This window comes from Phyllostomus hastatus, unplaced genomic scaffold (assembly GCF_019186645.2).
Source record: "Phyllostomus hastatus isolate PE091 unplaced genomic scaffold, TTU_PhHast_1.1 phas_scaffold_114, whole genome shotgun sequence".
NCBI classification, from domain to species: domain Eukaryota; kingdom Metazoa; phylum Chordata; class Mammalia; order Chiroptera; family Phyllostomidae; genus Phyllostomus; species Phyllostomus hastatus.
The window spans coordinates 1,962,491-1,976,259 of record NW_025334006.1 but is presented as its reverse complement, the minus strand read 5'-3'; the positions used below and the strand labels follow the sequence as shown (position 1 = coordinate 1,976,259).

Sequence of the window (13,769 nt, the reverse complement as noted above, 5' to 3'; positions counted from 1 at the left end):
CTCCTTCGGTAGTCTCCCCTTCAGTTTTTAACTTAAATTTTAAAACACGACAACCCCACAGAAACCACCACGAATGTGTCCAGAGGCTAGAAGGGGAAGCTAAGGAGTTCGTAAAGCTGAAGGGGAACGGCGATGCCGACAGATCACGGCGGGAGCAGAGGGGCTGCGGCAGGAAGACGCGCTGCACAGGTCACTGCGTCACAGCAGCGTGTGGGGGAGGACGCAGGGGTCCGTTCGCAGGGGCTCTGCCTCTGAAACCGGGCGGCCACGCGCAGGCTCCCCCATGGGGTCCGCAAAATCAATTCTCTCGCTTTCTGTGTAAACTGTAACCGAGTACGTGGTCAACTCCAGCGTCCTGGCGGTCTCAGGGGGAGAGTGTGCGGGTGTGTGGCTGAAGAATCATTGGGGTGTGGCCTGGGAGGTGCTTTTCTGACCGATTTACCTTCTTCACGAGACCTGGGGCTGTGCTGGCGGTGGGGGTGGGAGTGGGGGCTGGGGGGCACTTCTCTGCAGACGAGCCACACACAGGACATTCCCTGTGAGAAGCCCCAGAGCTGATACAGCATAACAATGGGGCCACGGACAAAGTGCTTATTCACAGACAGCAGGCCAGGGCCCAAATCGCTGGCAGGTGGTGAGAATAACAAAGTCTTGCTGTTTCCGGGCTGGCCACAGTAGGACGGGGCCTGGAGTCCGGTGATGCGGACAGAAAGGAATGCGGAGGGCTTTGCCCCAGGGAAGCCGGCCTGACAGAACAGGGTGGGGCTTTGTCTGGCCAGCAGCAGGTGAGAGGTCGGCCCGCCCCTCCTTACCTTGGAAGCCGGGTGGGCACACGATGAGAGCTTGCTGGAAGGGGTCGGGCCGGGCACAAATCTGGGCTGTTCCCGTCTGCAGGGGCAGGCTCCGCTGGGCCACCGCGGCCATGGAGGCCGCTGAGGGCTGGTAGAGTGCAGATTGGTAGTTTAGTATGGAGACTTCGGGATTGGCTAAGGAAATAGTGGCACTGGTGGAGGTGGGAGCCTAAAGGAATGGCGGGGATTAAACAAAAATAAACAAAAATAAAAGATGAGGGAGGTGGCATGTTGGGAGACACGAACCTAAATCAAATCAATGAACTCAAAGGAGAACGAACAAACGAAATCCAGGGGCGAAGAGGCAGAAACAGAAGGGCGGGGGCGTGTGGCCGAGAAGTCTCAAGGAGAAGCCGGGATCTGCGGCCGCCTGTGACGGTCCCCCTGGTGCTGATGCGCGGGCCTGTCTCTGCCATCTGGGGCCCCAGGCCAGAGTGCCAGTGGGTGCCCACTGGCCAGGGGTGCAAATGCTACAAAGTTAGAAGTTAGGCTAGAGCCCTGGCCGGGCAGCTCAGTTGGTTAGAGCATCGTCCCAATGTGCCAAGGCTGTGGGTTCGATCCCCAGTCAGGGCACATACAAGAAGCAACCAATGAATGCATAAATACGTAGAACAACAAATCGATGCTTCTCTCTCTCTCCCTTCCTCTCTAAAATCAATAAGTAAAAATTAAAAATTAGGCTAAAAATGATTTATGTCGTGCCCTTCAAATTTGACAAGTACACCTTCATGGCAATAGGGAAAGCCAGGTTCGAGTCCAGGAGTCCTGCATTCCTGGGTTCTGTCCTGGGACATGGTGACGGGGCAAGCTGAACCCGTCTTCCTTCTCTTCCTGTCCCAGCTCTGTCCCCACAACCCGAGGGGCTGTGGGTGCAGTCCACACTTGGGAGGACAAATCCAGGAAGAGGCCCCTGCAGGGCCAGGGTCCCAGGTACCCAGAGCTTGGCGTGGAAACACGCATCTCAGGGGGAGGCCTCGAAGGGGCCCTCCTGTTTGGGTCTGAGGGCAGCACTGTTTATAGATACACCCAGCTGGGCGCACAGCAGCAGTTACTGCAAAGGACTGTGCTGCGGAATCAGGGAGCGAGGGAGGGAGGGGGACACACTGAGCCTGGGGTTTCCTCTGTGAGTGTGTGGATTCGTACACTGGTGACCAGCTACCAGGCCTGGAAGGCAGACAGAAGAGATCCTGGTGGGTCAGGAGAATTGAAATGGAGACGGGTTAGACAAATGGTGAAGTTACATCCTCTCTCCTTTCTCTCAGAGAGCAGTGCCACTGGAGACTGGACTTCTGCCGCATGAAGCCAGGCGGCAGAGGGAAAGTAACTTCTGAATTGGGAATCTTAGCTTTTTCCACGCCGATCCATCAGCATAGTAGGTGGAGGGTACCAGTGGCTTTAAAGTCACCACGGTTTACAAGAGGGTTGGCCGCTCGGGGTTACAGGACTGAAGAATAGGAGGAAAGGACCACAAGGACGTTTTGGACATGTACAAAAGCAGAACCACAAGAAGGGTATGTATTTGTGTCAAATTTGACACACAAAAAAGGATAGGCTCATTTTACATGTTTTTTTATACTTAGATTTTATGCTGCGTTTCAGTGCAAAGCAAGTTAATTTGTATCAGGATGAATACTACATGGTGTGGCGTGCATGTCTGCAATTTAATGTTGGGAACCGCCCTGCCTGGTATCAGAAGCTGGAACCCCCGCCAAGGCTAAGGCTGAGGGAGTGTAAGGCAGCAAGGAGATAAAAGCTTATCTTCCTGGAAGGAGCACTGCTTCTGCTGCTTCATTCATAACTGAACCCCAAAGCTTGGTCGGTTAGCCAAATAAGATTCCCCAAGGGGGGATCGACCTAAGACAGGCACGATCACGTGGGAGGCCCCCGAGAAAGGACTTTGGGGGCTACAGCAAAAGGTGGTGAGGGACCCTCGCCCCTCGGCTTTGACATAGCCTGAGTCCTCATCGTCTGGGAGAAAATGTCCTTATCTTTTGGTTGCCTTAGCTCCCTTGTTCCATCTAAACCTGAAACAATGACAGGGTGGTGCAGCTCTGTGCTGAAAAGGGCGGGTTCCCTGGGTGATCAGGCCTAAGAAAGAACATGTAAAATCCTGTGAAACCTGCTTTGTTTAGAATGCTCTCAGTTGAATGATAAGGGTCCAAGGAAGAAGTAAGTTTGTTCCTCAAAGTTTTACAGCTCTTTGACCCTGACTCAAAATAGGCCCTCAGACTTCCTTGTTATCTATTGTTTGATCCTTACTTCCTAGCAATGAGTAATGAGCTTTTACCTGAATTCTTGTTCAAACGAAACCAATAAAAAGCCTCTCTGGAGGGGGAACGGGGCGCTCTCCCGACGTGAGGAGTGGCCCTGCTGTTCCTATTCCCCCCACAGGACCTGGTTGTCTCTGTGTATGTTTTTCTTGCGTGTTGACGAACATCCGCAGCCGAGATGGATACTGCTGGCCGGTATCCACCACAATTTAAGATCTGTGCTGTGACACTAAGTGTGTCTGTGCAATGTCATGTGGCTGGCCTCCAGGTGTGAGTGTGAGGGGAGCGTGTGCAGCACGTGTGGGCCGGTGTCCGTGCTTCTGCCAGACGCCACGCCTCGTACTTCCTCTCAGTTCTCTCCGCGTCCCCATGGCCCCAGGGCTCCCCATGTACACATTCCCCACTATCTGCTCTGCTCCACAGGCCGAAGTCCAGACTCTCTGCAGGCCTGGAGCTGTGGGCTTCCCTCTTTGGGGCACCAGGGTCCCCAACTGTCCCACCTTCTGGTCAGCCACGGGGCCTGCTGCTCCTTCCTTCGAACCGGCCCTGAAACCCATCGGCTTGTGTCTATTGCTCCTTCCCCAGCGGAGGCCCTGACCAGAGATGTTCTGGCCTCCACTTTTGCTCTTCCAGTTCTTTTTGGGCACAGAGGCTAGAACGTTCGTTCCAAAAGACTACGCTGTGCGCGTCACCACCCCTGCTCACAAGTCTCCGATGACGGCCTAATGGACGCTGTCTACGTACTTGGGCCTGGCGCTCCACCCTTCCCTTCTAAATGGCTCCCCCCACCCCCATGCCCTTGGCAGCACAGACCAGCCCGCTCACTGGGGTGGGGGTTCTGGTGACGTGGTGGGAGGTGGTCTGGCCGTGGACACTTTGGCCCGAGGGCTGGGCTAGGTGCTGGGAGGGATGTCGGTGTCTGAGGGAAAGCTCCCCACTCAGGAGAGCTTTCAGAAGGCCAGTGGCCCCCAGGGGGCAGCAGATGCCGGGGTGGGGGCCCTCCCCTGGAGTTGAGGCAGAGGGCGAAGGTAGGCTGGAAGTACAGCCAGGCCTGAGCACCCAGGGTGCACCAGGAGCGGCCGGGAAAGGCAGGGCCCGTGACTCCCAGTGATAGGAGGGCTTGTCAAAAGGCCGGGCGTGGCCAGGCGGAGGTGCTCACTCACCCTTCAGGAGCAGAACACAGGCAATCCGCCCTTCAGGAGGCGTGTGTGTGTGTGTGTGTGCGCGCGCGCATGCGTGTGTACACGGGCAGGACTGTTCTCACTGTTCACTGATATTAAGACGGAAAGAGTCTGGGGAGGCGCCTTTGGGGGAGCTGGGGAGACTGGAAGATGGGAAGAAAAGGCGCTTGGACAGCAGAGCTCGCCCGAGCCAAGGCCTGGAGATGAGTCAGTCGGTGACTGTTCCCTGCATGTTAGCTGCTAGATCCTGCTAATTTTCTGCAAGAGGCTGGAAATCTGTGGAGAGAAAACCATAGTCTCCTGGTTCCTCTCAGTTCCAGGGGCTGGGATTCTGGTGACAGACTAATGAACTGATTTTCCCCATGACCTGGAGGAAGGACAGGTTTTTCTGTCTTGAAAGGAGGCTGCACGGACCCTGCAGTCTGGGGACAAGGGAGAGGGGCCCATACTGGGTGACCGCCAGTGTCCCAGTTCTGAATTCTGCAGCAGCAGGCAGGTGCCAGCTACAAGGATCACAGCATCTCCTGCATCTCATTCGTACATCCGGGCGGGGAGAAGCGGTAAGAGGAGCCGTCTCAGAAACCTCTCCCGTGGAGGGAGGGCGCACACAGCTTGCCCGGAGGGACCACCGTTCACACCGAGTCCCTGCGGCTCTACGGGAAGCAACCTCGAAGCGAACCCCTTCATAGAGCTGGAGACACAGCAAAGCCATTCTGGCTCCCGACCGGCTTTGCTGGGGGAGCACGGCTCCTGACACCCCCGTCAGCCCCGCCGCTGCCTCCTCTGTGCCCGCTTACCTGGTTGTGGACAGTGTTCAGCTGGTTGCTGAAGGTCATGGTCAGGTTGGTGGATGTGCTGGGGGCCACGTGCGTGATGAAAGGGGTTTTGCTCTGGTTCACGGTATCATACATGTTCACCCGGCGCTTGCAAATCTCCATGTTCTGGAAACACGATTTGACGCTGTTCACGCAAAAGGCAGAGGCAGAGGTGCGAGGGAGGGAGAAGAGGAACGGGGGGAGAAAGAGGCAAGAGAAAAGGAAGGAGCGGTTAGTGCGGCGGACGAGACGGCGAGGGCGACTTCGGGTCCGAGTCTCCTGGGTTTCTCCCGGGAGTCCGCGTGTGCAACGAACAGCCAGCGTTACTCAGACGAGTCCGCCCACCCTGGACAGGTGGGGTTGCCCCGCAGCCCCCCAGACCCCCAGCCGATGGCTCTCACTGACTCTTCCTCCTGCTGCGGGTCTGTCTCCAGCGTCACTGCTCATTCTCAGCTTCCAGTATGGCTTCTGGCCCACTGACAAGCGTGTACATTCTCTGGTTGGGAACACTAAACAGCAGCTCACGACAGGCCTCCACCTTCCCCAAAGACGACAACTTCCCAGCTACTCTGGGGCACCGGCGCCATCTAGGGGCCAGCCGGGGAACTAGCCAGCTCAGTATCATGACCCCACTGCCCACTTTCTCCCCACCAGAACTGTGCACGTAATGAGAACAGTAACAGTATTAATAATTAATAATAGTGGCCAACGGTGATTGAGAGCTGCGGTAGTTGTGTGCAAGACTCTTGCACTCCGTCCTACAGCAACCGCGAGAGGGAGGGTTGACTGATGCCCCTATTTTAGGAGCCAGGATGAAGTTTAGAGGGGACACAGAGTCTGCCAAGGTCAAGGGCTAGTTACAGGCAATCTTCTTCACTCATACACACACACACACACACACACACACACACCCATCCTCTTTAACTTCTTCCCTCCTTTCTTTTTGTTTTCTAATTCTTGCCCAATTACTTAAATAAAAATATTCTCTCCCCTTTTCTTTCTTCATTGCATTTATGCACCAAAACAAAACCCTAATATGAAAGGAGATGTAAAACTGTTGCTGGCGCCAGCTTCGAGGCACAGCAACGTCACAAGGGGCCTCACCCAAGTTCTTGAAAATCTGCCACAGAGTGTTCAGAAGTCAGTTGTTGTTTCTCACTCACTTCTGTGTCCTGTAAGGAAACTTACTTCTCCTTAAATGCTAATATTCGAGATGACAAAACAGCATATAAAGTTGAATTTTAAAGACTTACTAACTGTAATGTAATGACTAAATATAAATAAAATAATCTTCTACTGTTTTAAGACTTCTGCATGCTGTGGCACGCTGCATTTTGGGCCAGGCTGGTGCTTGTGGGCCACCCCCAAACCTCCTGCCCACACAAGACGTTCCAAATGGACTCAGACGGGCTCAGAGACCCCCCCGCCCCCAGGTAGTGACTGCTCACACTGGCCGCACGATGCACTCAAAGTCAGCGCCTGCGGACCGTGGGCCCTGGAGAGAGGGGAGAACGTGCCCTGCCGTGACCAACGGCGGAAGGACCTCCTGGCTGGTAAAGCTGGCGTGCTCTGAGCATCACTGAGTCCTACGCACACCACTAAGTGCTTTCCCACGGTGCCTGATGGAATAAAGCAACCATTCCTTTTGGAAGTGTATTGAAAGCATTCAGTGGTTTTGTGACAACTCAACCAAAAGCTTTTAGACTCAGAATTTTCCACCTGGAATGGTCTAGCCCCTGCACTTTGGGTTACTTCTGTGAGGATGGTGTTTAGGGAACGTGTGCCCCCGAGTCCCGGTGCAGAGAAACGGTGAGCTCCCTTCCAAGGGAGGGGGCTGCAGCGGGTGGCTCTGCAGTTTCTCCCCCCCCCCCCCCGGAGCTCCCCTGGTCTTCCCAGTAAGTTCTAGGGACCCTCAGGGATGGGACCTGCTCGCAGGTAAGCCTAGGTGTGCTCAGAGACCCATCTTGCTTTCTGAGGCCCTTTTCCTGAGTTCTGAGTGGTCAGTGGTCCTCCCGGGACCCAAACCACGTTCCGAACGCAAAGCCGATGCTCAGGTCTCCGTGCTCGGCGCTCCCCCGTATGGTGAAGCATCCGCTGCTGCTCCCTCACGGCCCAGATGCACGGGACGGGGGCAGCCAGCCCTGACTCCCGCTTTCCGTGGGTGGCTCTCTGACTTAGCGCAGGTGGCTAATGGGGCACCCCCTCCACCTCCCACCCACAGCCGCTTCTCGGTCGTCCTGCTCCACCCCTGAACACAAGAAGGCCCATCTTTTGGGGGCCTATCCAGTAATCACTGAGCCCGCCTTCCTTCTATGTACAGACTGACACCCACTTGAAGTGCCCCAACCACACTCAGAAACGGGACAAATCCCGTAACAGGTGTTTGCAAGGGACGGGTCCAAGTCCCTTCTCTGTACTCGAGTTGGCTCTCTCAAACACGGTTCTAAATCAAAGATTCACTGTTTGCTGCAATGTAATTTGACTTGCGTAACATCAACTCACAAAGAACAGACGTGAAATTAGAGGACGCGTCAGCTGTGGCAGGTGCCACCTGCTCATTTCTTGCAGGCTGGTTAAGGTCAAGTCTAGCCTTGAGACTCAGCCCCATCTCAGTCTGGTCATGGCAGGGTCAGCTGTGGTCTGCGAAGGTCTCTCTTGCCCAGCCTCTTCTCACGTCGCCCCCTTTTCCTCCTGACCCCGGTGCTCCTGAGCACCCTGCTCCTCCCTGCAGACACCCAGGGGTGTGACTTTCACCCCGAGGGTCTCCCGGCTGAAGTGATATCCCTCCATTATTCTCTGTTATGGGTTGATCTTTGCACGCCTCTCCCCCCCCCCCAAATTCATGTTCAAGTTCCAACCCCCATACGTCACAGTGTGACTGAATTTGGAGATGGGATCTCTACAGAGGCAAAATGGGGTCGCTAGTGTGGGCCCCGACCCGCTTCACTGTGAGGAGGCAGTCACGGCACAGACTCGCGCGGAAGGAAGACGTGCAAGGGCACAGGGAGGGCACGGCCATCCACACGCCGAGGAGAGAGGCCTGGGGGAACCGGCCCTGCCCAGCCCCTCGCTCTTGGCCTGCAGAACTGTAAGCGGACACGCTCCTGCTGCTTCAGCCCCGCAGTGGCGCTTTGTTACTGCGGCGTCTGCCAGCTAGTGCTCTCGCCCTCTCTCTCGCCACCGTGGCTTTCCTCTGCCCCTCACTCCCAGGCCTGGGCCACGGGCGCAGCCTTGCACTTTAACACGCAACCTGCCCACCGCGGGTGACGCCAGAGGTCACGCCGATCAGCTGCCAGAACCCCGGCTTCTCGGTCACTTCTCACCTCCAGGGGCCTGTGGTCAGTGCCAGCCACGGAGTCCCTGGACTGTCCAACCTGGAACGGCTCCACTCCCGCAGACCACAGACCCATGCACCCTGTCCCAAATGAGCCGCGCTGTCCCCCAGCTGGCTCGTCGGACAACGACTAAACTAACAGTCTCTGAGCTGATGGGACCACCAGTGTCTCTGGACCCCTCCTGTCCTTCCTTCCTTTCCAGCCAAGCCCCCAGCAGCCATCCGTTCGGACCGCGGCACGCCATTGCCAGTCACGAGTCTCTCGGTCTCTCTCCTCCCCTTGGCGGCCTGGCGAAACCGCAGCCTGGGTGAACCCCACCACTTGCTCCAGCCTTCAGGGGGAAGTCCGTCACACCCCACTACTCCTGTCCAGCCTCCACGCTCGACAGTTCTACTGTACTTCTCTGCCGGTCTCCTCTGCCCCCTGCTGCTCCACTACCTAAACTTTTCTCCGAGGCACCTCGCTCTCCGCGAGAGAAGGCGGAGCTGTGGGAAGGGCTCCCTCGACTTCCTTCTGCTGAACCAGCGCCCCCCTTCATTGGCAGTGACACGGCTCGGGACCCCCGCCCCACCCACTGTCTCAGGGACCCTCTCTTCGCGCGTCCTTGAACTTCTCACGTGCTACCAGACACGTCCCATCAGCACTTCAAATTGCTCAAGCCTCTTCCACATTAAAGCAAGTCCCCCTAGGACCCTCCCCAGTCACCTCCATTTCTTCCCACCCTTTCACGGCGTCCCTTCTTGAGAGGGTCCTAGGGGGACTCTTCCCCCCTCTCTCAGGCTTTCCACCTGCTAAGCTGGCTCCCGCCTCTGTCACTCACTGGACAGCTCTAAGTCACCAGCAGCTTCCAAGCTGCCAAATGTGACGGCCATTTCTTCTCGGCTCATGGACTTGACCGGGCAGCGACAGAGAGACCTTTGTTAAACACACTCCGACCAGCGGGCTCCCCGCTCACAAGTCCTTCGCTGACTCCCCTCTGGTCTCAGGATCCAGACCCGAACCCTGCACACGGAAGGCTCATCACACCCTCTACCTGCCCTGGGAGCAGCCTCGTTGTCTGGACCTTTCTTCCCTCTGGCCTGTAAGCTGCTGTGGGCAGGGGCCCCGTCTGCTTTGCCCCCACGGCCCCCCAGCACCCACCCCACCCAGGCGGAGTCCTCCCTGGAAGGGCCCCGGGAGTGACCTTTGGCACCGAGAGTGGCTCTGCTTCGTGGACCCTTCTGAGCACCCCCTTCACGCCCAGACACCCAGAGTCCGGGCCACCCGGCCTTGAACTTCCCCACGCTCCACCATTTCCTCCTTTTTGGGTGTGATGCAACCTGCGGCTCAGGGTCCCCACCTGGCCGCCACCTGTGTTATAAATAATGCTTTATTGGGACGCAGCCCCGCTCATTTGTCACGTCTCGCCTGCAGCTGCTTTCAGCTAGGACGGCAGAGCTGAGCAGCTGCCACAGAGGCCGCGTGGCCACGAAGCCTAAATATTCCCTCTCTGGGATGTAAAGAGAAGTAGCCGAGCCCTGGCACGGGGCGCCGCGCAGGGACCTACTGTGTGCTGTGGGGGAAGTCGAGCAGGTGAGTCATGGTGACGAAGGGGTGGTTCAGGGTCTCGATCGGAGTGATCCTCTTGTCGGCGTCGATGGTCAGCATCTTCTTCAGCAGGTCGATGAACTCCCGCCGGTCAGCCTTCTCCACCAGCATGTCGCTCCCCTCCAAGTCTGTGGCCATGTTCACCTGGGAGCAAGCAGGCGCAGGTCACCTGGGCTCCGCTGCGCCTCCCTGACTTCCCTCTTCTCTGCCACCCCGCCCCGATCTTTCAGCCGCCCCTTCCCGACCGCCGCGGGCGGGGCTGGCCCTGTTGGGGGCGCTACTGCCCACGGCTACTGCCCACCGGGAGGTGGCGGTGCTCTCTGCAGGAGAGGCAGAGAGGGCCCCCCCCACGGGGAAGGGAGAGGTCGCTGCCGGTCTGTGTGAGTGGCGGGGGGTACACCCTCCTGCTGTAATCCGTCAAATCGAAATGCACCTGCATCGCACCTCACTGACTGGAGCCACAAGACGAACGGGGTTCTGCAGACCGGCTGCAGAACAGAGTGAGTGTACCTAAAGCTCCTGAAAGTGCAGTTTAAAGATGGTGAAATGGTAACTTGTAGGCTCTGTGCATTTTACCACGATTAAAACCAGTAACTGCAACTGAGCAGGACACAATAAGATGCAAAAGGGTTACTTATTTGACCTGCGAGGGGAGCGCCGGGGGCTCAGTGCCCTCCCGACACCTGCAGGGTGTGGGTCCTCAGGCAGCGCCCGGCGTGGCGGCCAGCACGCTCCAGTCCCTGTGCTCACTGGGGTCACCTCTGCAGGTGGTGACCGCCCCTGCTGGGACGGGCAGGGCGTCCGAGCACGGGGTTCTTCTTCCCAGATCAAGTCTGGAGACTAGGGCAGCCTTTAATGGACTTGTTTTGTGGTGCTTTCTGTGTTTTCCACAATGTGCCCTGGAAAGCAGTTTCGGTTTTCTAGGACAGTCGGAGCTTCTGGTCAACTGACGAGCGTACGTCACTCAGCATCGGGATGTGTGGTTACCCGCGCCTTCAGGGAGAGGCGTGCTGGGTGGTGAATGGCCCCTAGCTTTATTTCAGACGTGTCCTTACACTGAAAAGAGCTGCGGCCCTCGCAACTCCCCTGGTCGCAAAGGCGAGAGCCTGTGGTCCCTGCAGTGCGCCGAGAGAGACCCAGTGCGGTGCGCGGAATCGTGTCCCCGCAACAGACGAGTCTGAGCCCCAACCTCCGGTACTTGGGAACGCGCCCCGACTCGGAGACAGGGCTTCTGCAGGGGTGCCCAGTTAAAACGAGGTCACACTGGAATCGGGGGCTTTACATCCAGTGACTAGCATCTTTATAAGATAAAGAAGAGGGAGATTCAGATGCAGAGACAGAAGAAACCCTGGGTGAAGCCACATGAAGGAGGAGGCAGAGGCTGGGGGGATGTAGGGACACGGAGGGTCCCAGGAGCCCCCAGGAGCCAGCAGGGAGGCAAGGGACGCGTTCCTGCTGGGGTCTTCCGGGGAGGCACACCCTGCTGGTGCTCTGACTTCGGACTCTGAGCCTCCAGAACCATGAGAGAAGAAATGCCTGTCATCTCAAGCCGCCTCGAGTGAGGTGCCTTGTTACGGTGGCCCTGGGAACTAACACCGAACCGAGGGCATGAGACTCAAACGCACCCCCAGGCTTAAATTCCTCTCGTGGGAACGCCAGTGGGACTGGCCAGCACTGTTCCACGGAGGGGAACCAATAAGCCGGCGCTACTTCTGAAGAGCTGCTGTTAGGTTTTAAAAATGTTCCTCAGACCCAGTGGTACTCTTCCTCAGGCTGGCGCGTCCTTGTTTAGGGTCAAGGGCAACCACGGCAGCCGAGTCGACCCTATGACGCTCTGGCAGAAGCCTTGCTGTGCTTGGTCTCTGAGGGGCTGCCACTGCACGCTCACCCACGGGGCTTACCTGGGCCATGTCGTCCAGACAGTTGAAGATGTACTTCCTTGCTTCTTTTGACTTGATCCCCGTCTCTGCTTCATGGTCGTCTGGCGTCTGGTCAAGAGAGGCGAAAGCCGATTGGTCATCTGAATTATTTCCCGGTCGCTGCAACTTAAAGCCTAGAGCTTCTGTGTCTCACGGGGGTTCTCTCCCCCGCCTTTCAGGGAAGGAGACGCTGATTCCTCTTAGAGTGGCCCGCGCGCTAATTACGTTCTCTCTCCGTCCTTCACACCACCCCGGTCCTCTCCCTTCCTTCCCACAGACACCTGCTCTGCGTCGGGTCTGGAGGGTTCAAGGTGGACCAGGTGCCTGTGACAACCCCACACTCTTCCCTGATTTAAGGGGTAAGGTCCCACATGTGGAAAAGCAGAAGCCCTCCTCCGCGTGGCTTAAAATTTTAATTTAATTTTTTAATCAAATGCTTATACATATAGCTCTCACTATGTGCCAGACACTATTTTAAAGCACATAAACTCACTTAAGACTCTGTATAACCATCTCAGGTAGGATGATTACCAGCCCATTTCCAGAGCGAGAAGCAGGAATGGGAAGTTTAAGGAGCTCGCCAAGGTTCTACGGCCAGTAAGCGGCAGCTGGCTCCGGAGTCTGTGTTCTGAGCCGCCCTCCCACCTGGGACTGGGGCGTGCATGTCCAGCCCCCCACTGGCCTCGGTCCAGGAAGCTGCTGCTTCCCATCACTGTGGGTTTCAGGACGCACCCAGGGACCACAGGTAACTGATCCTCAAAGTCTCCCTGGAGAACAGCACGTGTGGAGCTGCTAAGATCTAGGCTTCGACCCCGTGGACAGCTGGACAAGTAGGACTGGGCGCTCAGCTGAGCCATGGAAGTGGACCCTGCCCCTGCCCAGCCTCGCCCTCCTCCTCCTCCTTTTCCCTGGGCCTGACCTTGAGCCTCGCACCAACAGCCCGAGAGTCCTCGCTTAGCCTCTAGGTCTTTTGTGACTCTTGGCCTCCCATTATCTTTCTTTCGTTTCCCCCCAAAGTTTCAGTGACTCTATTGGGGTGACATTGGTTAATAAAATTACATAGGTTTCAAGCGTACGATTCTATCATATGCCATCTGTGTGTTGTGTGTTCGCCATCCGAGGTCAAGTCTCCTTCCATCACCATCTCTCCCCTCTCCCCCCCACCCCCTTCCCCCACCCGCATACCCTGTCGTCGTCACCGCACTGTGCTTTCTGTGCTCAGTGCCTTCACTTTGCTCACCCAGCCCCTAAGCCCCGCCCCTCCGACAGCTGTCAGTCTGTTTTCTGTATCTTTGAGTCTGTTTCTATTTTGTTTGTTCATTTTATTCATTAGATCCCACACATTATCTTTAAATTGTACTAGAAGGTGGCTGTAGTTTCTGCCAAAAAAAAAAAACACAACAAAAACAAAAAAAACACTAACAACCACCCACCCACTCTCTTGCAAAAAAGGGCAGCACCTAAAATGAACATAAGACACGCCGAAGGCTAGCACTATTTTCCAGGAAAATACATTAATTTTAATTACTAGGTGTAGATAAAAGTGAAAGCAAAATATGTTTCCGTTAAAGTAAAACCACCGGAGTTCATGGTGTGCAACCGTGCATCGCACCACCTGCCGGCTGGAGGGACGGACCCCCGCCCCGGGGGCCCCCAGATGCCGCGGGTGTCTGGGCATTTCCTGTGCCTGGAAGACCCTCTTCATCCTGCAGGGCCCGCCTCCAGTGCCCCTCGGGGCCCTCTGCCGCAGGCAGCGCGCGAGGCTCCTGAGCTCCGCTCCCACCAGGAACGGGGTCCTTATTATGGAGGCC

At 56.7% G+C, this 13,769-nt stretch overlaps 1 protein-coding gene across 4 annotated transcripts in view; it reads right to left on the bottom strand.

Annotated features, from left to right (window-relative positions):
* Positions 1-13,769, bottom strand: part of HIPK2 (homeodomain interacting protein kinase 2) — a 166,547-nt gene that overhangs the window by 33,250 nt on the left and 119,528 nt on the right. For 2 of the 4 annotated variants that reach the window (XM_045855529.1, XM_045855530.1), the window contains exons 5-8: positions 11,941-12,027; positions 9,999-10,183; positions 5,100-5,262; positions 813-1,020 (exon numbers count right to left, since the gene is read on the bottom strand). In XM_045855529.1, coding sequence (XP_045711485.1) covers positions 813-1,020; positions 5,100-5,262; positions 9,999-10,183; positions 11,941-12,027 — 643 coding nt within the window. The remainder of the gene's footprint in view (positions 1-812; positions 1,021-5,099; positions 5,263-9,998; positions 10,184-11,940; positions 12,028-13,769) is intronic. The other 2 variants (XM_045855531.1, XM_045855532.1) reach the window with 1 other exon arrangement.